This window comes from Protopterus annectens, chromosome 6.part0 (genome assembly GCF_019279795.1).
Source record: "Protopterus annectens isolate FY-2018-M chromosome 6.part0, PAN1.0, whole genome shotgun sequence".
Lineage (NCBI taxonomy): Eukaryota > Metazoa > Chordata > Ceratodontiformes > Protopteridae > Protopterus > Protopterus annectens.
This window is the reverse complement of record NC_056737.1, coordinates 1,358,056,801-1,358,084,531: the sequence shown is the minus strand read 5'-3', so window position 1 is coordinate 1,358,084,531 and position 27,731 is coordinate 1,358,056,801. Positions and strand designations below refer to the sequence as shown.

At 45.3% G+C, this 27,731-nt stretch overlaps 1 protein-coding gene across 1 annotated transcript in view; it reads left to right on the top strand.

Annotated features, from left to right (window-relative positions):
• Positions 1–27,731, top strand: part of CCDC14 (coiled-coil domain containing 14) — a 708,632-nt gene that overhangs the window by 595,338 nt on the left and 85,563 nt on the right. The window contains exons 11-12 of the mRNA XM_044074917.1: positions 8,957–9,175; positions 9,269–9,401. Coding sequence (XP_043930852.1) covers positions 8,957–9,175; positions 9,269–9,401 — 352 coding nt within the window. The remainder of the gene's footprint in view (positions 1–8,956; positions 9,176–9,268; positions 9,402–27,731) is intronic.

Genomic DNA, 27,731 nt, shown 5'->3' with positions numbered 1-27,731 from the left:
ACATGGGTGTCGAATGACAGACTACTATCAACCTGGGTCCCCAGGTCCCTGATAACTTCTTCTATGCTCAGTGGATTGCCACCTATTTGGTAGCTAGGGGTAACCTTGTTTTCCCAAGGGTATGACTATGCATTTTTGGCATTTAACTTTAGGCCATGGCTCTGGCACCAGTTATCCGCTTCTGTGAGACCCTTCTGAAGGATATCTGTGTCAGATGTCAGTTTGCAGTCATCTGCAAACTTTGTCAGCCATAACCCTCCTGTGTTTGCTTGAAAAGTAGATGCCAAACAAGAGTGGGCCCAGGACTGAGCCCTGTGGTACACCACTTGTGACAGGCTTTGAGTCTGACATGGCGCCAGCAACTCTGACCCTGTGGGTTCTGTCACTCAGCCAGTTTGCAACCCATCTTGTGATGTATGGGTTAACATTTAAGCTGATGAGTTTTTCAATGATACCCGAGTGGGGTATTGTATCAAGGCCTTCGCCAGATCGAGGTAGGCTGTATGGACTGCCTTTCCTCATCAATGGCTTTGGTGACTGTTTCAAAAGTCAACCAAGTTTAGAAGGCATGATCTGCCTTGACAAAGCCAAACTGGGATGGATCCAAAGTCTGCAAATTCCCTATGTCTTTATTTATGAGGGTCCATTATGATCCTCTCCATGGCTTTGCAGATAAGGCTTGTCAAGCTAATGGGCGGTAATTTCCAGGGTCGGTGGAGGCACCGCCTTTGTGAAGTGGGACCACAGTTGCAGTGCGCCACTCCTGGAATATCCAGAGGTAAGACTATGATTAAACAGCTGTCCTAGCTGTGGGTTTAATTCAGGTCCCATGGATGCTGTGTTTTGAGATGTTTGGGGGTTTGCACTGAACCTGTCAGCCAGTATGTTGGCAATGTCTGTAGGATCAGTAATCTTCACATCATTTTGAACTAGTTCTGAGCATATCTGGGAGGTTCCTCCCAGGTTTCACATAGCTAAAGAAGGCCTTATGATTGTCTTTTGAGTCTTTAGCTATTTTTCTCTCAAAATTTGCTTTGGATGATTTTATGAGACCTCTTAGTGTTTTACTTATAGTGATCAAGGGTGTCTTACCTTTTAAGGATTTTGCTCTATCTTGTACTAGCTTCCTCCTTTTGTTGTAGAGTTTGTTTATGGCTGGGGTCCACCAGACTGGACGCTTGCCTTTGGTACAAAGAGTCTTTGTTTTGCTTGGGATTGCCTTATCCATGCAGTCCTGCAGGTGCTGGTAGAAGGCATTTGTAAGTGATTCAGCTTGAGTACTGTTTTCCGCCCTCGGGGCCTTAAAGGAGACCACACTAGTCTTTAGAAGTGTGAGTTCTTTACTGTGGTCTTTTTTATTTCAGGTGGGGGTGGGATGAGGACCTCCAGCGAGATTAGTTTGTGATCTGATCTCACCAGTGAGGGGTATACTTCCGGTGTTGAACATTGTGCTCCCATGTTCGTGATGATGAGATCAAGTATGTTTTCTCCTCTTGTGGGGATGGTGACTAGTTGTTCCATGGCATTTGAGTTTATGAATTCCAGGAACTTTTGGGCTAGGGTGTTTGGGCTCCTTCTAGGTCTGCTGCTTTTGGATCTGTGCTGAGGTATTCTTGGCTTCAGGTTCAACCTTTGCCTGATGATATTAAGGCTAAGTTGATGGATGCCCCTCTTTATTATAAACATGGGTTTGGTGAAGCTGCTGCTGATTTGCTTAAGTCCCTTCAGGATAAGGGAAAGGCTTGCAGGAACTCAAACGTGTTTGTTTCTCCTGTTCCTAAATTTCAGAGAAACTACCCCAATAAGCCAGCTTTTGTTCACAGGCAATCTCGACTTACTCCAAAGGGGAAAAAGGGTGACAAGCAGGCTCCTCAGACCTCAGTGCCTCAAAAGTCTTCCTTTCCAGATAAACCAGGTGCTGTAGTGCTGTATGAGTATCCTATTCTTCCCAACCACTTTCCTCTTTCTTTTCACCTCTCTCTCTCTGTTCCTGTTTGGCTACAGATTATTCAGGATTCTTGGGTTCTGTCCATGATTTGGCAGGGGTATTTCTTGGAGGGTAAATACTTCCCCCTTCTATGGGTATTCTTCAGCCCTCCCAGGAACAACTTCCCTTTTTCCCCAGAGGTGCTTCTAGACCTGTTGACTCTGGATAATATTCAAGATGTGCCTGTGTCCCAAAAGGGGGGAGGCGATTTTACTCCAGGATGTTTCTGGTACCCAGAAAGGAGGGTACTTTGAGACCAATTCTAGACCTCTCTCATCTAAATACTTTTCTGAAGGTGCCAACTTTTTGAATGTTGTCCCTTCCCTCTTTTCCTTCCTCAGGCTTGTATGGTGTGTCTGGATCTCAAGGATGCTTATCTCCATATTCCGATCCATCACCTTTTCTGGAAGATTTTGTTCTCTTTTGCTTCCTGGCATTTTCAGTTCTCTGCTTTGCCCCTTGGCCTTTCTACAGCCCCAAGGGTATTCACCAAGTGCCTCGGAACTGTGATTGCTTTTTGCAGGCTTTGGGGATCCAGGTATTTCCCTACTTGGACAACCTGCTGTTTCAGGCATTCTCTCCAGAGATCCTTTTGCAAAATCTCCATTTTGCCATCCCTCTTCTTCAGAGCCTGGGATTTACAATAAACTTCAAAATGTCTTCTCTGACTCCTTCTCAGGACCATGTTTTTTCTGGGTTGCAGGAATCAGATGGTTCCTGTGCTGGCATCTCTGCCTCCTCCCAAGGCCTTGACCCCATCATCTCCTTCTTTCAAGCTCTTCTTCCTTTGGCTTCCATTACAGCCAGGGAGTTTCTAAGAGCTCTGGGTTTCATGGTATCCATCATCCCTGAGCTCCTTCTGGCCAAACTTCACATGAGGAAGTTTCTGTGGTTCCTGAAGTCAGTTTGGTTTCAGTATGCTCATCCCCTAGAGACTGTAGTCCCTGATGTCCTTCAAGAATGCAACTGCAGTCCTGACATATGGGTTGTCCTGCCTCAGGCAGCCCCTCAGTCGGCCGGATTCCAAAGTCTGGGTCCGGCGTCGGCTGATGTCGCCTCTTCCCCGACGTCAGAGTGGCTGGGGCATAAAAGCATCAGGCTATGCCATCTTCTTCAGTCTTTCTTGCTGCGCAGTGCCCGAAGCAGAAGCAGTTTGCAAGTGCCGGTCGGCCAGCTCCTGTGTTTTCAGTTACCGAAGTCATCAAAAAGCTAAGTATCCCGTTGGGGAACCTTTTCTTGCCTCAGCCGATGTCAGATAAAACTGCAAAAGTTAATAATTGTTTGTCTTGTGGTAAACAAATACCTCATAAGGACTTCCATTCTTACTGCCTTCCCTGCCTGGGCCCAGACCACGACGTCTCAGCCTGTGCTGCCTGTGCTTGCTTCAATAAGCGCACTCTCAGGCGCCGGGCAGAATTTGCTGAAGACTTTTTTGGGGAAAATTTCTCCTATATCATGCCGTCGGAACAACCGACAACACATATTTCCAAAAAACGGAAGGACCGGGACCGACATTCTCGGCCCGCGTTTTCCACCAACGACACGGCAAAGCCTACCGCGAATGCATCGGTCTCTCGGAGGCGGTAATTCAACCGCTCCAGTCCAACGACACCGCTTTACCGCACACTTCGGTCCCGGAGGTTACCCCGGTGCCGGTTGTTGATTTTCCTCCTGAAACCGAAGCCCAACCTGACACCATACCGGTGGATAAAGTTACTCCAGCACGTGGGGCAGCTAGGCCTCCGGTCCCTATGTCCATCAAGGCCTACACACGTGCTAAGGCTGCCATCCAGGCTAAGGCTCACCCTCCTAAATCCTTTTCCCAGGGTTCCACTTCTGATAAACAGATCATGACTTTAGCTGCAGATCTAATTTCTTTAATCAGAGGCTCTCAGGCATACCCAGACAGAGGTTCTCCGCCGCCTGCAGATAAAAGGCCTAGGGTTGAGCAGACAGATACCCTTTCCTCAGATGAAGCCTCTGGGGACTCAGACCATTCTGATTCCCAGGAAGAATCCTTCCAGGCCTACGAGGATTCTGATGCTGATGAATCCATTCCCTCTGCCTCTCCTCCAGAGGATATTTCTTTCGGGAAATTCCCACTCGAGAGCATTTTCAGTGGCAGGGCCAGGATTTCTGACTCCAGGAAAAGGCTACGTACTTTCCTTAAGTTACCCCAGCACAGGCCTTTAGCCATTCCACCAGTGTTAGATGTATTGGATGATGTGTATTCAGACTCCAGTGCTTCCCCTGATTCTCTCCCTCCTGCTCCTGTCAAGCCAGACAGATATTACAGGGTTCCTGCAACTCATAAGCACCTTTTTAAGGCCCACTCTGTGGATCTAGAAACTATTTCTCAGGGGCCCAAAGGAGTGGCCACCTCCACGGCCAAAAACCCTTTGCCCGCAGACAGGGAATCTAGGTCCTTGGAGAGATGGGGCAAAAAAGTTTATACCTCAACCACCCTTGCCATGCGGGCACTTAACTCTCTTTTTCATATGTTTCAGTATCAGGATTTCTTGATGGATGATTTGCAGAAAAAGTTAGCTTCTCCTGAGCCTTTAGATAGAAAGGCCTTGCAGGATTTGGTTCATAATACTCAGCAGGTTAGCAATCATTTTCTTCAGTGTGGTTATGATGCATTGGAAGCTTCATGTAGGGCAGCTATGACAGGGGCCTTCATACGTAGACATGCTTGGTTGAAAGAACAGGCATTGCCAGATCATGTTAAAGTAAAGCTCCTAGATGCACCTCTGGAAAAACAGAAGCTATTTGGTGCTAATGCACAGGATGTGTTGAAATCTATTGAGGAAAAGGCCAAATCAGTACAAACAGTCAAAGATTTCCTCCAGGTTCAGCCACCGAGGTTCAGCCGGAATTGGCCTTCAAAAAATTGGTCCTTTCCAGACACTGATAAGTTCCAAAGGGGAGAAAACAGGCGTGCTCGAGGTAGAGGGCAATACCGAGGCTCCTACAGGGGCCGCCAATGGCAACCAACTAATCAGAGAAGTGGCGCAGGGACTTCTACTGCTCCACAGGGACAATCACAATGACTTGACTTTGACACCGCCGACCAAGGCTCAAAGAGAAACACCTTTAGGCGGAAAATTATCCTTATTTTCAAAGAATTGGCACGTTTTAGCAAAGGACAAATGGATTCTGGGCATAATAGACAAGGGTTACAGGTTCCACTTCCATACCTTACCAACAGGACAAGGCATGCCAAACCTGCCACAAAATCAAAGGGCAGAGGCACTCATACAAGTTTCAAACCTGTTACAGATCAAAGCAATAGAAAAGGTTCCTCCTCAGGAGCAAGGTCAGGGATTCTACTCAAGACTGTTCCTTGTTCCAAGAAAAGAAAAGCAATGGAGGCCTATACTGGACTTGTCCGCCCTAAACGCTTTTCTCATTGTGCCAAAATTCAAAATGCTGACGTTACAGCAGCTTCTTCCCATGCTGGGCAAGGGGTCTTGGCTGGTTGCTCTGGACCTCAAGGAGGCATACCTGCATGTCCCAATCAGACACAGTTGCAGAAGATACCTCAGATTTCTTGCAGGGTCAGAGCATTATCAATTCTCAGCATTGCCGTTTGGCTTATCTACTGCGCCCAGAGTATTCACAAAATGCCTGGCATCAGTAATTGCACATTGCAGACTCCAGGGGATACAAATATACCCTTACCTGGATGACTGCCTTATACAAGCGGACAGCAAACAAGCCTTGATAAGAAACTTGGACTATGTCATACACTTACTACAGGCTTTGGGATACACAGTCAATATTCAAAAATCAAGACTACTGCCATCCCAACAAATAATTTTTCTAGGAGCCAAACTGGACACACTCACAAATGGCTTTCCTCACAGAAGAAAAACGAGAACAATTACCAGATTACTTCAAAAGCCTAGCAAAGCTCACCCAGATGACTGCAAGGAAAATCCTGCAGGCCCTGGGTTTCATGGCATCTTGCATTCTTCTGATTCCACTGGCAAGACTACACATGAGAAAACTACAATGGTACCTAAAAAGTTTATGGCCACAACTTAGAAGAAATTATACCACTCATTCCATGTCTTCAAAAGGAATTTTTGTGGTGGGCACAAGCAAGTCAATTAAACAAAAGCATGTCTTTCAACAAACCTCAAGCAAGTCAAACCATTGCAACAGACGCCTTAGATCATGGATGGGGGGCGCACATGGAGGGCAGATGCATGCAAGGGCAATGGGCTCCCCGGGAAATGCATCTGCCCATAAATCTAAAAGAGATGTTGGCAGTGATTCATGCAATCGAGGCCTTCGAAAAATTTCTTCAGCAAGGTCATCTGCTAATAAAGACAGACAACACCACTGTCATGTGGTACATAAACCAACAGGGAGGCACTCATTCTTACCCCCTCTGCAGACTAACAATGACTCTTTGGGAAAAGGCCCTGAAACTGAACTTACAGTTGCAATCCCAGTTTGTTCCAGGCAAGGACAATGTTCTGGCAGACAGCCTAAGCAGAAACATTTTGGACCCGCACGAATGGATGCTGCATCCAGACATTTTTTCACAAGTAACTCATGCATGGGGAAGGCCGGACATAGATCTCTTTGCCTCTCATCGCAATCATCATCTGAAGAAGTTCAATTCGAGGACACACCATCCTCAAGCCTGGAGAATGGATGCTCTCTCCTTCAGCTGGAATTCTCTGACAATCTATGCATTCCCACCTCTACCATTAATGACCAAGGTGTTACTGAAGATCAAAGCAGAACAACCGACAGGTATTTTGATAGCTCCAGACCGGCCAAGGCAGCACTGGTATCCATTACTAAGGAGCATATCTCGCACCAAGCCGTGGCCCCTGCCTCAATGGCCTCTGCTTCTAACTCAGCACAAATACAGGACGGTTCATCCCAACCTGCAAACTTTGCAGCTGACAGCTTGGAGGGTCCCATGACTTCCACCCATATCTCTCTCTCCAAAAAAGTTCAAGAGATCTTACTGGAAGCTCGCAGACCTTCCACCAGAAAAACTTATTCAGCCAAATGGAAGAGATTCATAACCTGGAATGCCAACAAGGGTCAGGATGCATCAGTAATAAGCATGCCACAGATACTAGAATACTTGGCAGAAATGCTTCATAGTGGCCTTTCATATTCTTCCATAAAAATACACGCTTCAGCAAAATACAACTGCAATCCACCTCCGTTTTCACATCCTTTGCTAAGAGAGTTTCTAAGAGGGATAAAGAATATCAAACCTCCTAGGAAACCACCAGTGCCTGCATGGGACCACAATTTCGTCTTGGAAAAATTAACTCTTCCTCCTTTTGAGCCAGCAGCATCTTCAGAAATGCAATTTCTCTCCTGGAAAACAGTTTTCCTGTTGGCAGTTACCTCAGCAAGAAGAGTCTCGGGGATACAAGCCCTCATGGCAGTACCTCCATTCCTCATTTTTCATCAGGACAGAGTTTCTTTAAGAACCAATCCTTCATTTATGCCAAAAGTGATATCCAGGGTGTCTCTAAATCAAGCAATTCACCTGCCTACTTTCTTTCCCAATCCTCAAAATAAAGGGGAAAAGCTGCTGCACACTTTGGACATACACAGACAATTACGCTACTACTTGGACAGAACAAAGGCCAACAGAAAGTCTGACCAACTATTTGTAGCTTACGCTGCTGGAGTGCAAGGAAAGGCAATTTCCAAACAAACAATTTCAAAATGGATTGGACACTGCATCAGATTCTGTTAGTCCTTCCATGGAAAAGGTGTGCCAGCCGATATCAGGCCACACTCCACCAGAGCTATAGCCACCTCCACAGCCTTTCTAAGAGGGGTGGCTACAAAGGACATTCTAGAAGCTGCTACATGGAGCTCCGTGCATACACTTTCCAAACACTACAACCTGCCTTTATACTCCAGATCCCGAGCAGGCTTTGCTTCGGCAGTCCTGCAGGGCATTTTAGCTACACCATCTTTTTCTTAGATCCTACCACCCCCAGCTTGGCTATGGTATTCAACCATATGTCAGGACTGCAGTTGCATTCTTGAAGGACATAGTACAGTTTTGTACCTACCATAAATGTAGATGTCCGATAGATATGCAACTGCAGTCAGGTTTACCCTCCCTCCTACCCCTCTGTAATTTACTTTTTTGGGTCCACTACCCCTTTTCCAACTTAGCTGGGGATAGCTTTTATGGTGCATCTGTTTATTACTATTGTGCATGTCTGGAATTTTATCCATTCTCTAAATTTAGCCTTCCTTGGAGGGCACCTGGCATCTGGGGCAAGAAACACTGAAGAAGATGGCGTCGCCTGATGCTTTTATGCCACAGCCGCTCTGACGTCGGGGAAGAGGCGACATCAGCCGACGCCGGACCCAGACTTTGGAATCCGGCCGACCGAGGGGCTGCCTGAGGCAGGACAACCCATATGTCAGGACTGCAGTTGCATATCTATCGGACATCTACATTTATGGTAGGTACAAAACTGTACTTCCTACCTTGTCTCAAGAAGGAACTTCACTGATGGATCCAGCAGTTTTCCTTAAATTCAGGGCTCCCTTTTCATTCCTCTCTTCCCTGTCAGGAGCTGTTCAAAGTCGAGGAGCATACAAGTGATGACGATGTACCTTAAAGCAACATAAGGCTTTCATATACTGCAAATGTTGGGCTGCCCTAGGCAGGGAATCCCTAATGTAATGAATACTGCAACAGTGAAGGGAAGGACATCTACTGTTATGGTAAGATTGTACACAACTGTACTTTATGGTTAAGCTTATTTACAGGACTGTAGTTTCTGTCTTATTTCCTCTTGTCTGAAATCTGTCTGTACAGTTAGTTGATACAGGTGTGTCACAAAATACAGTACCCTGTTGTGTGCTTAGTGACATGACAGGTCAGGAAGTGTTAAAAGTTAATGCAGTCCTGTATCACCATTTTAAATAGAGACTTTTTTCAACCTTCTTTCATTACAGTGCTGTCTGTACAGTCTATGAATATGACGCTGCAGACCCAGCTGACAGAGTCTCAGAAGAATATTGAGTTGCTACAAGAAAAGAATGGAGAACTCCTTAGTCTGATCAGTGAACAGAAAGAAGAAAATAAACACCTTTTAAACCTTATCCAAGAGAAGGAACAAGACATGCTTCAAAACAAGCAGAGATGGGAAATAGATATATCAAAAGTTAAGGCAGGTTAGTAGATCAAAGTTGTGCCTTGTTAGCGGCAATATTTTTTTCAAACAGTACGTAAATGAAATCTGATTCTTTTCCATTTGTTTTGTTTAGAATTGGATGACTCCTTAGTCAAACTGAAGGGCTTCCAGCTTAGGTTAGAAGCCACAGAAAAGGAAAACCATATTTTGGGTATAACATTACGACAGCGTGACGCAGAAGTAAACAGACTGCGGGAGCTTACTAGGTACTTCATTAGAATGTTTTACTGAAGAATATGATCTTAGTTTTCTCATAGGATTATGAGAAGACATAACAAGTCAGACGTATAGTCTTATAAAACATTTGTTAATGATTTTTGAACCCATCATAAGCAATTCAGATGCAAAATTTGGCACTTTGGTTATTCCTGTAACATGCCTGCATGCTTATATATGTATATTGAGGTGCACTCCTCAGTTTTGTGATAGTTATAAAAAATACTGCTACTATAAAGCAATTATTTGACTATATGTATATATATATATATATATATGTATATATATATATATATATATATATATATATATATATATATATCTAGACATGCACACATATATGTATATAATATATATATGTATATATATAATGTATATATTGAAACTTTAAATTGTCAATTGGATCTTAAAAAAAAAAAAAAAAAAAAACCTTTCTCAAGAGGGGCAACCATATGATATTAGCATTTGCTGATCCATAGATTTGATGCATTTGTCTTCCATCCCTGCCCATTTTGTTTAATGAACGGTAAAAGGTGAAACCAGTACTGGTTGGTTTTTCCCTTCCTGAAAATGGTGGCATCTTAGGTTATCCCCTCCATCCAACTTGACTGATGGCTGTATACATCATCTTGCAGATCTGACCAGCAACTTCATCATCTTCTCCAGATCTCAAACTCCATTCTGTCCTGCCATGATGCACCTGTCCACCCTGTAGCTCTCCTATTTCCTTTGTAGTCTAAGCGACTAGACATAAACTTCCAGAGCTCAGCTAAGTTAAAGTTCAAATTGTTTTTTCTGATTCCTCTCTGACTTTGTGTCATTTTTTTTCTCCTTTCCTTAACCTCCTCTCTTACATTGTCAGACTGTGTACGTGCATGTATGTCTGTATTGATATATATAGATATGTATAATAATTTGATATAGGTATTTGGATTGCTTGTGTGTGGTCAAATGTTAGTTTTGTCAAAAAAAAAAAAAAAGCTGGAATCCGTGATCAAAAATCAGCTGATGCACATACTTTTTTCTGTGTGAGATTGCAATACAGAGGGATCTGGAAATTTGCCCTTTCCACACTGTAGTGCAATGTCAGGCTTGGTATATATAATTAGCAGGGGGTTCTAGCAGAGGGAGGTCTTGCCTTCCTGCAAAAAAAAATTGTTTTTTTGGTTATTTCTGTTTTGAGCATCTATGCTTGATCAGCTTATGTTTGATCCTTAACAGTGAATTAAGCGACATGCATATCTCTTTTTGTGTGTATATGAATGACGACTTCCCTTCTGTTTTTCCCAGCTAGGTACATGAGCCTAGTCCATGTATATTAGCTCTTTCTAAAATAGATTAGAAATATTGTCTTTTCTAGAAGGCACAGTTCTCTGATTCGATTCTTGGCTCGGGTGCCTTCTATGGAGTCTGCATGTCCTCCCTGCGCTTGTGTGAGCTTCCTTTGGGTGCTTCGGTTTCCTCCCACATTACACAGACATGTGTCTGGAGCGTTTCTCCCTGGGCCTCCACTGTAAATTGGCTCATTCCAAGTTTAAAATAGATATTACAGTTGATGATAGTTGGCTGGTTTCCTTTTTTGATCATCATTGATCTGAAGTAGTTAACTTCATTTGGTCATCAACCTGTGGGTATTGGATCCGACCCGGATACAAGCCAGCAGCTTTCCAAGCTAGAGATCTGAGCTCCAAGCTCCTCCCCCTTACCCATAACACCCTGTGACCTCCTTCCAATCCCCAGATCTCGTTTGCCGTGGCTTGGTCAAGCACGAGTTTTTGAGCTCCTAGCGTTTTCAGGCAATTTGTGAGTGTATTTTTGCTTAAAAATCTCTTTAATAGTTTGTGTGTGTGGTTAGTTTAGATTAATAGTTGAAATCCCTTAGCTTTACTCCCCCGTTCCCTCGTAGTTCAACTCCTAGTAGCCCCCTCTTTTCCCTTGGGTGTTTGTATGGGTGTGTGTCTATTATCTAGAAATCATGGCCGAGGCCCCAAAGGCCATCTTTTCTAAGTGCACTGAGTGTGGGCCATAAGCTATCCCCAGCGGATGGCCACACTCAGTGCATCTTCTGCCTGGGGGTACCTCATCTGACCTCAGGCTGCCAGATTTGCGCAGCCTTTAACTCCGCGCCCTGAGGAATAGGAGGAATAAGTTGATTCTGGCAGGTCTCCTACCCACGGAGTCAGCTACTTCTGCCTCTCCCTCTGTGGCTACGGCTGCGGCTGCTCAGCCTGCTTTCCCCCTCCCCTGGCTGTGACTCAACCTCCCACCTCTTCCCAGGGAGAGAGGGAATCTGAAAAAGGTGAGAGAGAGGAAAGCGAGAGAGAGAGAGAGGCACAGAAGCCACAAGCCGCGGGCAGAGTCAGACCCCTTGGCCCCCGCCTACCAAAGTGCTCTTGTTGCCCCAGGAGGTCTCCGGTTCTTCCTCCCCTCGGCTCCGTTCTCCAGGCTTCTCCCCGGAGCTGGAGGAGGAGGCCCGGCCATTTTCGAGGTCATCGCAGCGGCCCTCCCGGCCAGCTTCAGCGGCCTCTTCAAGGTCAACCCGCAGCCTCTCCGCTGATATGGACCAGATGATGCGTCGCTTTCTCCAAACCTAACTGCAGATGGGAGTGTTAGGTTCAGCCCCTTTTTTTGCGCCGATAGCTCCTTCTCCGATCCACTATCGGGTTTCGGATCTGAGGAGTCTCGCAGTCAGGGAGTCGGCGCCGATGGTTATTGCTACTTCGACACTGGCCATGCCTTCGAGTTTGTCGGATCCGTTTTCGGATCTGAGCTCTCTGGGCCGAGAGCAGTGCTTCAGATCTGAGGGGGCGAGTGTGTCTTTGGCTCCGTTTCGGTCGGAGCACACTTCCCTCTTGGGTCCGAGTGGTTCGCCTCCGACGCCAATCCCCGCTCCGGATCCGAGGGTGTTAACCACGGATCCCAGAGAGATTGGTTCACCCTCTGCTTTCGACATGGTGGAGAGGGTTCTCTCGAGAGGTTAGAGACCCCCTACTCTTTCTTTGGGATCCGCCCCCACTCCCTTGCAGCTAGGCTTGTCTTCCATCGTCCAGTCCCAGGGACAGCCTGCGTTGACGTCCCAGCCTGTTCCACTGGTGGAGCATGACCCTGTTGGTGAACTATCCTCGGACAGCCCCACCGAGGAGGTCCCTCACAAACGTAAGTGTAAGAGGAGGCACTTGGACTCCCCTGAGTCCCTCACAGAGGACACCGATTTGGAGGAAGGGGAAGGTTCCCCTAGGTCACCCCCCGAAGACGTCTCCTTTGGAGACATTATGGAAATGCTTCGCCAAAAGGGGGGGTGGTCAGTTCAAAAACCTTCTTAGGACGAGTCTGTATTCCTGGAGGCGTACGCAAGCCCATCTACCTCTTGCGTGTCCCCTCCGGCCGAACCCCTGGTTGACCTTATCACTACCAGGGCGTGGAAGGACCTGGACACTGTACAGCCAATCCTCAGGAGGCCAGATAGGATTCTTAGTCCCCCCGTGGATAGGACGGCTTGGAGTAAGGGTTCCCCGGTAGATGACATGGTGGTGGCGGCAGCCACCAAGAAGGAACTTGCTCAGGATACTTCCTTGGTCCAACCCCCTGATAAGGAGTCTCAGGCGATGGATCGCATCGGGAAGCGGAAGTTTGCTTCAGCTACCTTTTCCATAAGGGTGCTGAATTATTTGGCCCATGTAATTAGACTTCAGCAGGATCTGATTAAGAATACGCCGAGTCTCCCCCTGAGTCCATGTCAGCCAAGGACAAACGGACCTTCTCAGCTCGCATGGCCACTCTGAAATCTGTATCAAGCATGTCTATGCAGCTACTTTCCCATGCCACGGAAGGGGCCGCTAGAGCCAGCAGGTCCGGCATCGCCTTAAGGCGTCACGCCTGGCTCTGGCTTTGTGACTTTTCGGAATCTTTCAAGGCGTCCTTCATGAAAGCACCCTTAGGTTCTACCCTGTTCGGGAAGACTGTCCGTGACACATTGGTTCAGAGCGAGAAAGATGGGAAGACATCTGCCGTCGGAATCCGCTTCTCGGCTCCTCAAAGGTCCTTTTCCAGGAACCAGAGAGGACAAAAGAAGATGTGGTTCCGGAAGTCTCAGCAGTCCCGTTATGCTCTGGACCCTTCATCCTTCAGAGGCAGAGGGGGACAAGGTGGATGCCGGCCCAGAGGCAGGGGGGGGGGGGGCGAAAAATTTTGGGTCTCGGGAACCTTTTTCTGACCAACCCATGCAGCAGCCCTAAGGGGTTTTGCCTGACTGTTCCTCTCTGGAGGCAGTCAGGGGGTGCTTTTCGAAGCACCTGGCTCAGTGGGAGTCCATCACAACAGATCGCTGGGTGCTTCTAATAATATCCAGAGCTTACTCAATCCCTTTCATAAACCAACCTCCTCAGTCGAGGCACCTCCCCGATGTACCACCCAGTCAGAGGGAGGCTGCAGCTTTAGAGATAAAAAAGCTGCTAGAAAAAAGAGCCATCCAGCATGTCCCCCCAGGCCAGTCCGAATTAGGCAATTACTCCAGGTTGTTTTTGGTGCCAAAGAAGACGTGGGACTTAAGGCCGATTCTCGACCTTTCAACAATGAACCTCTTTATTGTCAAGGAGAAATTCCGGATGTTCCCGCTTCAGTCCGTCCTGCCCCTTTTGCAGGTGAAGGACTGAATGTGCTCCATAGACCTCAAGAATGCGTACTATCATATTCTTATGGACAGACTATCCAGGAGGTTCCTCCGCTTTCGACTAAGGGCCAGTCATTACCAGTTGAGGGTCCTACCCTTCGGCCTCACCACAACCCCCAGGGTGTTCACCAAGGTCATGGCAGTTGTAGCGGCCCACCTGAGACTTCAGGGAATACAGGTTTTTCCTTACCGCCCCCACCAGGCATCTACTCTGCTTAGCCAGGGATTGCTTCCTACTATTAGCATCCCAATTGGGGATCACCATAAACTTCAAGAAGTCATCTCTTCAACCAGTTCAAATCTTGGAGTTCTTAGGGGCCAGAATAGACACGCTTCAGACCAAGGCCTTCTTGACATCAGACAGACTTCGCAGTTTGACCCTACACGTTCTAGCCCTTCTTCAGTCACTTGCCCCATCAGCGGAGTTAGTCCTGAGAGCTTTTAGGGTCCATGGCAGCAGCAGTCAATCTCACGCCCTTAGCTCGCTTACACATGAGGGTTCTCCAGTGGACTTTGCAAGTTCAGTGGTCCATCCTTCACCACCTATTGGACTTGCCGATTCCTATCAGCAGAGTTTGCAGAAATTCCCTCATGTGGTGGCTCCAATCTCAAGAGCTTCGGGAAGAACGACCGTTTGTTATGCCGCAACCCCAAGCCATGGTGACCACGGACGCTTCCTGCCTTGGGTAGGGGGGGCATTACGCGGGCATAACTGTGCAAGGTATGTGGACTCGGACAGAGACCATTCTGCATATAAATGTACTGGAGATGAGGGCGGTCCTTCTAGCGTTGCAAGCCTTTCACGTCTTTCTCCCTCCAGGGACTATTGCAATTGAGTCAGACAACATGTCAGTGGTCTGGTATATCAACATACACGGGGGAACCATGTCTTAACCTTTTTGCCGAGAGGCCATGAGAGTTTGGGATTGGGCGATATCCACCAACCATTTTCTGTTGGTAACGCACATTCTGGGTCGGTCCAACATCCTAGCGGACAAACTGAGTCAAATCATCCTCTCGCCCTACGAGTGGTCTCTGAATCGTTTAGTAGCAAAACAGATCTTCCGCAAGTGGGGTCAGCCTTGCTGCGATCTCTTTGAGTAGCCTTCCAATGCAAAATGCAGCGAGTTTTTTGCTCTAATCCCACCTCCGGGGGAAGCCCCCAGAGACACTCTAGTCCATGCTTGGCCACCCGGTCTTCTTTATGCTTATCCTCCTCTTCCGTTGATGACAAAATTCTTACAGAAAGCTCGTCGGTTGGGGAACAAGATTATCCTCATAGCCCTATTCTGGGCTCGTCATGCTTGGTTCCATGTCTACGGTCCCATCTTATAGCTGCTCTCTGGATCTTGGATCCCATCCCGGATCTGATATCTCATCCTTCGGGATTGAAACCCCCGAATCTGGTCGATCTCAAGTTCTCAGCTTGGCTGATCCAGATTCCATTAATTGCTAGGACTCCCGGTATCTCCGCAATTAGATCTATCCTGGTAGCGGAGCATAAGCCTTCTACCAGGAAGGTTTACAGTAGTAAATGGAAGCGGTTTTCCATTTGGGCGTCTCATAAGAATTTAGACCCTTTCACTGCTCCCATCCCAGCAGTGCTCGATTTTTTATCTCATATTTTTCAGCAAGTGGCCAGTTCTTCTACTGTAAAGGTTCAAATGGCTGCCATCTCCCATTTTCACATTGGAGATGATCTCAATCCCCTCGCTTCCACCAAGATTTGAAAGACCTTTGTGAAAGGTACGTTTCTCTTGAGACCTTCTATTAGGAACTCCGCCCCTCCATGGGATCTAACTTTGGTCCTTCAGGCTCTGACTGGGACCACCTTTTGAACCTGCAGCTTCTGCTAATTTGAAATTCTTGTTCTGGAAAACTGCCTTTTTGATAGCTGTTACCTCAGCTAGGAGGGTGTCAGAGGTTCAGGCCCTCTGTGTTAAGCCCCCTTATCTTGTATTCCATAAGGACAGGGTCTCTCTCAGGACTAACCCATCTTTTCTACCCAAAGTGGCCTCCGAGGCGAACATCAGTCAGTCCATTAATCTCCCAGTTTTTTTCCCTAACTATCAAAACAAAGGGGAGTACAAACTTCATCTGTTAGATGTTCATAGAAAGTTACGCTTTTATTTACACAGAACAGCTGCCTTCTGCAAGTCTGATCAGCTCTTTGTTTCCTTTGCAAAACCCTTCTTGGGTAAGCCAGTTTCGAAGGTGACTCTGGCCAGATGGATTGCTAATGGTATTCTGCTCGCATACAAACTATCTGGCCTACCAGAGCCTATAGGGGTTAATGCTCCTTCTACTTGCTGTATGGCTACATCTGCTGCATTCTGGTCTAGAGTTCCCTTGGATGACATTTGCTCTGCGGCTACTTGGGCATCCTCTCATACCTTTATCTCTCACTATAAATTGGATTTATCTCTCACTATAAATTGGATTTAGTGTCCAGAGGAAGGGCGGCTTTTGGCTCTGCAGTGCTCCGGAATATCCTTCCTTGAGGACCTCCCAAGTTTTTGGTAGCTGGGGACTCTGTCCCACAGGTTGATGACCAAATGAAGTTAAGTACTTCAGATAAAGAAGTTATGTACTCACCATAACGTTCCATCTGAGTAGATAACTTCATTTGTCAGCAACCAACCCTCCCTCCTTCCCCCTAACCTGGTTCTTTGATTACCTGGACCCTATGATGGTTTATCAAGTCTTTTGTTAATCCTTAGGTTAGGGTTTTTCAGGTTGTTGTTTTCTGGTTGTGAGGTTATATAGATGGGCAAACACGATCTGAGGGTTGGAAGGTCACAGGGTATTATGGGTAAGGGGAAGAGCTTGGAGCTCAGATCTCTAGCTTGGAAAGCTGCCGGCTCGGATCCGATACCCACAGGTTGCTTACAAATGAAGTTACCTACTCAGATGGAACGTTATGGTGAGTACATAACTTCTTTTTATTGTGGTAGTTATTTCTAAAGTAGAATTAGAACTGTGTTACTAATGTTATAACTGTTAGCATTTGGCTGATTGCCTTTCTAGCCCTTGTTATTTGTGTGGTTAGTTGGTTATTGTAGTGGTGTTTGGAAGTATTTTCTTTCTACTTTTTTTAGGATGGACAAGGCATCAGGATTCAAAAAGTGTGCCCCTAGCATGCCCTTGACTTATGCATGATATGCCTAGAACTGAGGAATTTTTTCATCTAGAGATTAGTAAGGCCTTCGAGCCTTGTTCCTTAAAGATACACAAGAATAAATTGCTTTTGAAAGGTTTGCTTCCCTCCTGTCAGAATAAAGTGGGCATTAGGGAGTCTGGTGAAAAGGATAAGGGGAGAAGAAGGGAAGAATAGGTGAAAACCTCCTTTGGTCCCCCCAATAGCTTCAAAGCTGGATTTAAAGCAGAAGGCTCCAGGTTTGGCAACTTCGGAGTTGTGTACTTTGTTGGTACCAGCAGCATCTTTCACAAAGACAAGTGTTGTTCCAGATTATTCACTGGGGAATTCAGGCAGTAGTAAGTCTTTGGATCATGAACTCTTAAAGTTCCTGGGTTGTCCCCCATCACACCTATTCTACCTCCTCTTTTAGGTCTGTTTGGAGTGTGTCTGACATTGATTGGGATCAGATGACGAGTGCCTTCACACCTCGATGTGTGTTAACCCACCTCCACCTCCCATCCCTGTTTTCTAGGGCAGATTTGATTGGACCTATGACCTCCATCTATGTTGCTCCTTCCTTGCATGAATGTTGTTACTGCAGGTATCATAGCAGACTATTTTTTGTTGCATCCTTCATCATCACCAGTAAGATCCAAGCCATTGGTGCTAGTTTTGCAGAGTCTGACATACTTGACACATCTGCTTCAGAGGTGTCTTGACACCTGCTCCTTTAGTCCACATATTGGCTTTGCTGTCAGAACCTTGCTCTGTGTCGAGGTCCTTGATGTTTAGGCATTGTCTTTGATCTCTGAACAGTTCAGACCATCAGATGCTTGGGTGCACAGCTGTGATCATCTTGGTCCATTTCCACTACAGTGGAGATGGTGTGATGACTGGCATCTTTGGGGCCAAGATATTCTTTGTTAGACTTAGAGTTTTTCAACAGAATCATGTTCTATCCATCTACATGGGCAGCGGACGTACCACATTTTTTGCCCCACCTATTTACAGTGTTCCCTCTGTGACATTGAACCCTCCTCTTCAAACTCAGACAAAATCATTCTGACATTTTTGATCTCTCCCTCCCTTCTTCAGGGCTCATGGATTCATCTGGAGTTTTGGATGATTTCCCCTAAAGCTTAGTTGGAAGAGTACATGCAAGAGAAGGCACATAAATTCCACCACAGAATCTTTTACCCCGGAAACTTAACTCTGTGAAGGAAGATTCCCACATTCCCCTCCTCAGGTCATCAGAACTGGGAAAATGTTACAGATGATGAGGCAGATGGTTACCTGGCCACCAACCCGCCTCCTTCCGTGGATGAGGAGGTTCTTTATGAGGCATTCAGGTTACCTCTTTACTTTCTGGGTGGTCCCTTCTGTCAACTGCTTGCTCACAGATAGGACCCAAGAAGTTAGGGCAGGGCAGTCTACCTCCACAAAGAGGCAAGTCACAAGTAGAGTCCTTTAGGGCTCAATGCTGGAGCTGCTACTTTTTTGCATTTGTTTATCTGAGGTCAATGCCAATGTCAAGGCCCCTGTGGCTGACTGCATATGGTTCCCTCTAGGAAGGCCTGGCACAGACAGAGATAGCTAGTTGTCAGAGCCACAGTCTAAAACTCAGTGCTAAAAAATACATAATAGTATCCTTTGGGAAGACTGCTACTCCTGGACACTACCACATTGATGATACAACCCTAAGTGTAGACGCAGTTATCAGTGATCTGGGAACACATGTAGACAGCAGCCTGGCCTTTGACCATCATGGGGCTATGATGATAAGGAAGTCATTCTATGTTGCACAACTTATAAGCATAAGTAGGGCATCTAGGTTCAGGGACGCCCTTGTTCCTCTGTACTCTGCACTCATCAGACCAACCACTGAGTAAAACAACCACTTTGGTACGTACCTGGCTAGCCATATGCAAAATTTGAAGCATCCACAGAGTTTCCTCATGAAAAAAAATATGGGGTCTAAACTACATGTCCTATGTGGACTGCCTCAAATCCCTGTCCTTGTACACCGTATCCTACCTTCTGCTGGCAGATGATCTATGTCTGGCCTACAAAGTATCCTCTGATGGACTTGCTGCACATCCACAAAACAAATAACATCAATCTAAGGGATGCAATATTTGTTACCATGGAGAGAGATGGTCAACAGACGACACTGCTTTGCAAGGGATGGCCAGCACCTCTCCTCTCTAGGCTTTGAATATTAGCTAAAACACTGTCCTTGCCCTTAGTGCCTTTTTTAGGCAATGCCAAACTGAAAGTACTGCCAACATAGCAAATCAAAATCAAGAAAATCAAGGGTGTTACTGCTCAATACTGAGAGTCTAAACAAAAAAACCCTCCACTCCATAGAAGCTGTCCTCACCCTAGAGAATGCTGACATCTGTGCAGTCACAGAGACATGGTTTAAAGTGGTGGAGAGCACACCAACATTGCAAGGTTATAATGCCTTCCACAAAATCAGACCAGCTACTACATGGACAGGGGCTAAAGGTGGAGGTGTCTCAGTCTACATCAGAAATAAATATACCTCAAAGCTGGTCACACAGGACAATGCATTTTAGCTTCTTCATGTTCAAATCACCATATGCAAAATCTCATACCCCTTCCTTGTTCCTTGCAAGCTATAGGTCCCCCTATGTGACCTATGAAACTTGCATGTATTTAAACATATTGGAAACCCTCACCACCCAGCCCAATACCATATCCATGGGCGACTTTAATTACCCCACTACTAACTGGAAATCATATATGACACCAAATGTACAGTCACAGAGATTCCTGGATTTTGTAAACACGCACTCTCTGAACCACACTGTCAAGACACCAACCAGGTGTGCAACCATACTCTTATCTGGTCCCCACTAATATGGGAGGGTACTGCACAACTCCTAATGTAATGTCTTCTCTGGGAAGGTTAGACCACAAAATGGTTTCCTTTGAGGTAAACTAAGACCTGGAACCCCCATTAATCCTGGAATACTCAGAAACTACTCTAAGGCTGACTTTCTACTATTAAGTGATAACCCGGCAAAATTTCAAGCCCTCATAAATCCTGAGGGCATTGCTGCCTACGTGAAACTGTTCACAGAATCTCTTTATAAGCATGTTAATAGCTACATAGTCAGCTGCATCCACCAGGAAAAAGTACAGTACTAACTCAAACAGCAAGCCACCCTGGTGGAATCACAATATCAATAGGATGTATTACAGATGAAAGAAAATCATGGCAAAAATTAGGAGGTGCAGCACCCAGCAGAAAAAAGCACCGTCATCAAACAAAACAAACAAACTAAAAACATAACATACACACTAAGGTCCCTCAACAAAACGTACAAATATGACTGTCATTGTACATGTGGGTGTGAATGACCTAAAACATGCCTCCCTGGACTACATGAAGAGAGATATGGGGAGCTCTCAGATTATATAGCCCAGGCGGTATGACCCTAGCCCTGACCAGCATCATACCATCACCCAGAATGATACCACAGTACAAGCAGAAAATGATTGATTTTAACAGTTGGCTAAGTTTCTGGTGTCATTCCAAGGGGATCCAGTATCTATATGCCTGGGATGGGGTCCACTTTGTAATTTCAAAATGCTGAAATCCAGAATTTCAGTATTTCGTAATCACAAAGCTGAAAATCCAAGCACAACTCACAATTCCAAAAACACACAACCACAAAATTCAAAATGCCGAAACTATGCTACACATACATTACACACATAAACACCCCCCCCCACAATCAAATGAATACATCTACACTATAGATAAGCAGGGGGGCAAGCCCCCCTGCACCCCCCCCCACGCACACACTTCTATATTCTAACTCGGAGATCGCACAGACAGAAACACAAACGAAACTCACACACACGAGCGTACACACACACACAAAGTCACACTCACACACACAGTCACACACACACACACAGTCATACACACACTCACACACACAGTCATACACACACTCACACACACAGTCATACACACACTCACACACAGTCTCACTCACACACACACACACACGCACACAGTCTCACACACACACACACACACACACACACACACACACACACACACACACACACACACACACAAACTTACCTAAATTCAACCCATATATCCACACACCGCACCAGCGGAAATAGAAATTCATCTCCCTGCTTCGGGATTTTAAACTCCGCGCTTCTGCTGATTTTGGAACTTTGAGCTTTTGGCTTTGTAATTTCGAAGTACTGAAATTCGGGATTTCAGTATTTCGAAATTACAAAGTGGACCCCTGGGATGACATGATTGACAGACCTTGATGCTTTGCCAGAAATGGCATGCATCTGTCACCCCTGGGCTTCTGGATACTGGTCAAGGCTCTTGCCACCCCTGTAATGCCTTTCTTAGTCTGTGTTCCAAAGACCAAATTACCACCGTAACAGCTACAAACAAATGCAATCAGAGTGTCATGCTGTTCAATGCTAGAAGTCTAAATCTCAAAATGCACTCACTCGAAACACTACTTAAAATGGAGAACATCGACATTTGTGCTGTAACAGAGACCTGGTTCAAAGCAGCAGAAAGCACCTCTGCACTAACAGGCTGTAACTCATTCCACACCTTTTGTCCCCATAACTTGGACCGAAGCTCCAAAGGCGGTGGTGTTTCCATATTCATAAAAGATGCGTACACCTCCAGACTGGTACCCTAACATAACACATCAGAGATACTTCAAGTGTAGTTAGCATTGGGTAAGACAACAATTCAGGTTGTAGCCTGCTATAGGTCCTCAACCATGTCCCAAGACTCACATGCCACTTTCCTAAGCACCCTGGAAAATATTAGTGTCCAACCTAACACTCTCATACTGGGCGACTTCAACTACTACCCCTCCATTAACTTTTAAAAATTACTCCTGTACCAATATACTTGCCGACCGTTTCCTGGAATTCATTAATTCCAATGCCTTGGACCAGCTCGTTCTTACCCCCACTAGAGGAAGCAACATCCTTGACCTTGTCATTACTAACATGGGCAACCGTTGCTCTACACCAGTAGTCAACTCCACCCTGGTTAGATCCGACCACAAACTAATCACCTTAGAAATCCCCCCTCCTCCTCAAAAAGGTAACCACCATGAAAAACTTCTCCAAAGCTAACTTTGGGCTCCTAAAAACAGAGGTGACTAACTTCACGGCACCCATGCAAATGGAGAATAGTTGCATGACTGCCGATTCATACACCAGTGCACTGTACGAACACATACACAAATAATGCATGGATCTCGCCATACCCAGTAGAACCAAGGCACTTGCCTCCAGAAAATGGAAGCCAATCTGGTGGTCCCCTGCCATAAACAAACTCTACAACAGAAGGAAGAAACTGCTGCGGAATAATGTGAAGTCCCTAGAGTGGAATAACTCCCTTATCAGCCTCAACAAAAAGTTGAAATCCCTCATAAAATCCTCTAAAGATAGCTATAAAAACCAGAATTGCAGCAGGTAGTAAAGACAACCACAAGGCCTTCTATAGTTATGTAAAGAATCTCCATGGCAATACCCAGATTTGCTCTGCACTACTGCAGTATGGTACCTCCTGTACCGAGCCAACAGATATTGCCAATATACTGGCCGACAGATTCAATGCCAACTTTACCTCTTTCCCCCTCAAAGGACCAATCACAATACCAGTAGATTGCCAGGCATCCAGTATTACTTCTGCACAGGTTAAAACAGCACTGTCCAAGGCCAAGAATACAGCTTCTATGAGACCTGACAATATCCCTGGCTGTGTTATACATGAACTACAGAGTGAACTGGCACTGTACATGTGTGCCCTGTTCAATCACACCTTCACCTGAGGCTTTGTCCCTACCAAATGGTGCACTGCTACAGTCATCCCTCTTCACAAAGGAGGAGTGACTACAGACCCTGGGAACTATTGCCCCATTAGCCTGAAGAGTTTGATATGCAAAGCTATGGAATGCATCATCATAGACCTAATAAACAAGGATATAGGGAATCTTCAAACTCTGGATCCCACACAGTTTGGTTTTGTGAAGTGTAGATCATGGCTTCTCAACCTGGTTGACTTCTTTAAGTCCCTCACCAGAGCTGTGAATGAAGGCAAGGTGGTTCATATAGCCTACCTTGATCTGGCCAAGGCTTTTGATACCATTCCCCACTCAGGAATCATATAAAAACTCACTAAGCTAGGCATCAACCCCTAAGCTAGGCATCAACCCCTATATCACTAGATGGGTTGCAAAGTGGCTCACAGATAAAACCCACAGTGTGAATGTAGTGGACTCCAAGTCAGACTGCCGACCAATCACGAGTGAAGTCCCACAGGGTTCGGTCCTGAGTCCTCTCCTGTTTGGTATCTACTTCTCTGAAGTCCAGGCTAACACAAATGGACTCTGGCTGACAAAGTTTGCAGACACTTGCAAGTTGGGAGCTATTATTAACTCCCCAAGTGATGTTGACATCCTGCAGAAAGGCTTCACTGAGACTAACGACTGGTGCCAGAACCATAGCATTAAGCTCAATGCCAAAAAATGTGTTGTCATCCCCTTTGGGAAAAACTCGGTTCCCATGAATTACCACATCAATGGTAGTCCACTGAACTCAGAAGGTGTTATAAGATATCTGGGAAGACAGGTTGACAGCAACCTCTCTTCTGACCACCACATTGCCACTGTGGTCAGAAAGTCCTTCTATGTGGCGCATCTCATTACTAAGGGTTTTGCATCCAGGAAGAAAGAGATCATTGTCTCCCTCTACTCTTCCCTCAATAGACCAATCATCGACTACAGTGCCCCATTTGGCATTTACCTCACTAGACACCTGCAACAACTGGAGAGGCTACAAAAGTACCTCACAAAGATTATCCTAGACGTTAAACAGTTCTCCTATATGGACAGACTCAAAAAAAATCCAACTATTCTCTGTGTCATCTCACCTACTTAGAGGCAATCTCTGCTTGACTTAAAAGCCATGTCTGACCCAGCTCTGTTAGAAATGCCACATCTAAGGAAATCCCAATCCCTCCCCACCACATGCTCCAGAGACCTCAACCTCATTACCACAATGAACAGAACATGCTGGAGGGACAGGTTCATAACCCAGAGACTGCCCGTGCTATGGAATAAACTTTCCATACATGTCAAACAGAACACCTCACTGTCCCTCTTCAAAAGAAATCTTGATGAATGGATGGAAAACAGAAAATTCACCCTGGGGATCACTCCAGTGGCTCTACTCGACAGAGGCAGTGGGAACTAATGTTGGGTAGTACAATGCCAGGGTAATCCTATGGCTAGGCTTGTAAAGGCTCCAGGGCCATTAGCCTAGTACAGACCTATGAACCTATAAAGAACTTAAAGAACAAATGAAGTCTACAAAAGCCAGATTTAGGGTAAATTTGGCCTTGTGGCCAAGGATGACCACAAGGCATTCTTTAGCTATGTCCGCAACCTCAAAGGTTTTGCACAGTTGTGTACAGAGCTCATTATTAATGGAGCCACCTATACTGATCCAGAAGATATAGCAAACCATCTGCCAACAAATTCAGCTCCAACTTTACCCCTCTGTCCCCTCAACCTTCACTCAAGAAATATCATTAAATGTAACTTCCCCTGCTATCACTAGGGAACAGGTTCTTAATGCTCTGTCTAAGGCCAAGAGCACTGCATCAATGGGCACAGACAGTATCCCAGGATGCCTTATAAATAGTATGAAACATGACCTATCAGGCCCTCAGGAGTTGCTATTTAACTGTTGCCTCTAAACAGGCTTTGTTCCTCATGAATGGACAACAGCAAAAGTCATCCCTCTTCACAAAGATGGGCCATCTACAGACCCTGGAAATTATAGACCTGTATGTCTCACTAGTTTCATATGCAAAACCATAGAAAGAATTATGGACATGATCAATGACATGGGAAACCTCTAGACATTTGACCCAACTCAGTTTGGTTTTATCAAGGGCAGGTCATGCCTACTCAGCCTGGTGGGCTTCTTTGTGAGGGTAAAAACAGAAGTAAATCCATCCAGTCAACCATGACAGTTGCTCCATATAATCATGGATTCTATTCAAAGAAGGAAAATAAAGCCATAAAAGCAAGGCTAAAACACAAATAGGCCCATTCACGCCTTTCTAAACAGGTGCTTCATAAGATCTAAAAACTATTAAAACAAACCATCTTTTAAACACAGTTGCCTCACCAAGTCACATGATGTAAGAATTGGTGTTAAAGGACAGTTTCATTAAGTTCCTTCCTGCAATCAGTATGTAATTCTAGAATCCATTTCATCTCTTTACATTCTGTTTTATTCCTTAGATCACCTTTTCTATTGCCAGGTGTTAAGTAATTCCAAAACTAAAAACTTAAAAGTATGACTGGTGTCATTCTCAAGAACATGTTTATACAGTGCATTACAAACATCACTCTTCCTGATGTCATTTAAATGTTCTGTAATTCTTTCAAACATCTTTTTTTCTTACCTACATAGTAAGATTCACATTTCACACAGAATGACAAATATACTAGATTTTGACTTCTGCAATTTGCATAAAAGCAAAAGCCATAACTCTTCTTACTCACTGAATGTACATATGAATCACTGCTATGAATATATTTGCACGTGTTGCAGTCTCTGCATAGAAATGTACCGCATTTATCAGAGACAGAAACATTCTTATTAGTGGATTTATAACACAGCAACTTTTTTAATGATCTGTTGCTCTTATAGCAAACCTTAGGTGCATTACCAAGTACTGACCTATACCTATCATCAGATACAAGTGGTTGCCAGATTTTCCTAATAATAATGCAGATAGTTTGAACAGCCATAGAGTAAGTCATGCACATTCTTAAGTCAGAGCCTCTTGCTTCAGAGATCTTTCTTTAACTGTTCACTACCCTCTCAGAGAAGTAAGGTTTAGCAACATCCCTCCTGTGTTGGAGGACCTCATCACAGGCAGCCTCGACCTACACATCATGGTAGCCTCTACATCTAACGTCAGTTTTGAGGTTCTTAAATGATTCTTACATAATTTTAGCATCAGCACTTATATCTGTAGAACTGTCCTTTTAGCACATTAGTATGCACATGTTTTGGATGCATGCTATTACGATGTAAAACTTTAATGTTATGTTGTCCTGTCTTGCCGTAATTCTTGCTGGTTGGGTTCGGATCCGATGCTAAAGCTAGAGAGCTTCCACTGGCTCGAGGCTAACCCCTATCTCATGATGCTCTGAGCCACATCCCCAGATCTCGTTTGTCGCTCAAGTGATCGAGAAGTGTTCCTGCTGGCTCATTGGCTAAGTGTAGGTTTTTTCAGTCTATTTTCTCTCTTTATACTCCCTTTATCTTTCTAGAGTGTTAGTTTTTGTGTTGTCTGTGTTAAGTCGCCCTAGTTAGTTAGAAACCCCGTTCCCAACCTGGCGAGAGTTTCCATTTAACTTAGAGGGCTCTTGTGGCCCGTTTAACTTAGAGGGCCGTTTCCCCCGTGTTTTCCTTGTCTTGTCTGTGTACAAGTTAGAATCCATTTAAGTTAGAGGCTTCTTCTTCTTTACTGCTTCTTGTTGTTAATTTTTATATATAAAAAGAAGTTTTCTCCCCCTTTATAGTTGTTTGCTGTTAATCTAGTTAGTTTAACTGTCTTTGTATAGTTATTGATACAGCCTTTTTTTTTCAGAGTTGCATAATGTCCAAAGACAAGGATAGAGAAAAGGAACCCAAGGAGGATTGGCAGTCAGTGTTCAAAAAGTGCAATAAATGTACACGAAAAATGTCTCTTACGGATGGGCACACAAGTTATATCTATTGCCTCGGTGCCATCCATTTACAGGACCCTTGCACCGTATGTCATGGGTTCAGTAGCAGGATACTCCATGAGAGTAGACATAAACTGATGGCAAGGGGTTTATTGAAAGGGCCTTTTCAGGAAGCTTTAGACAAGTCTCAGAGCTACAAATTTCCCTCCCCTTCTTCAACCCAGTCTAAATCATCCAAAAGACCGGGTACAACAGCTCCAATTTCGGAGCCACCAAAAAAGATTGCGTTATCGAAACTGAGGGCCCTCGACTCCGATAGACCTGAAATAACTTCAGCGCCAAGAGTGTCTATGGAGCAGACAGAAGTATTGAGGAGTCTGTCTCCCTTATTGGAGCCGATATTTCCGACGCTGAGATCTCCTATTCTGGATAGAGGCAGATCTCCTTCTTTGTCCACTCATTCTTCCAGGAGTTTATCTGATGAAGATGTGGAGTGGGTGGTGAAGAGATTGCTTTGAAAACTGGCAATGGCTAAAATGTTGTCTCCGGACCCAAAGGAATCTGAGCCATCCCATTCAACGCTTGTTTCATTGATTCCTCCTCTGATCACTATGGAGTCTTCGGAACCAGAAAGCTTGGATCCGATAGTAGCGGAACTGTCGGCACCGAGACCACTTTGAGAATCTTCAGTTCTGACTTCAGCTCTATTTTATCAGGTCAAAAG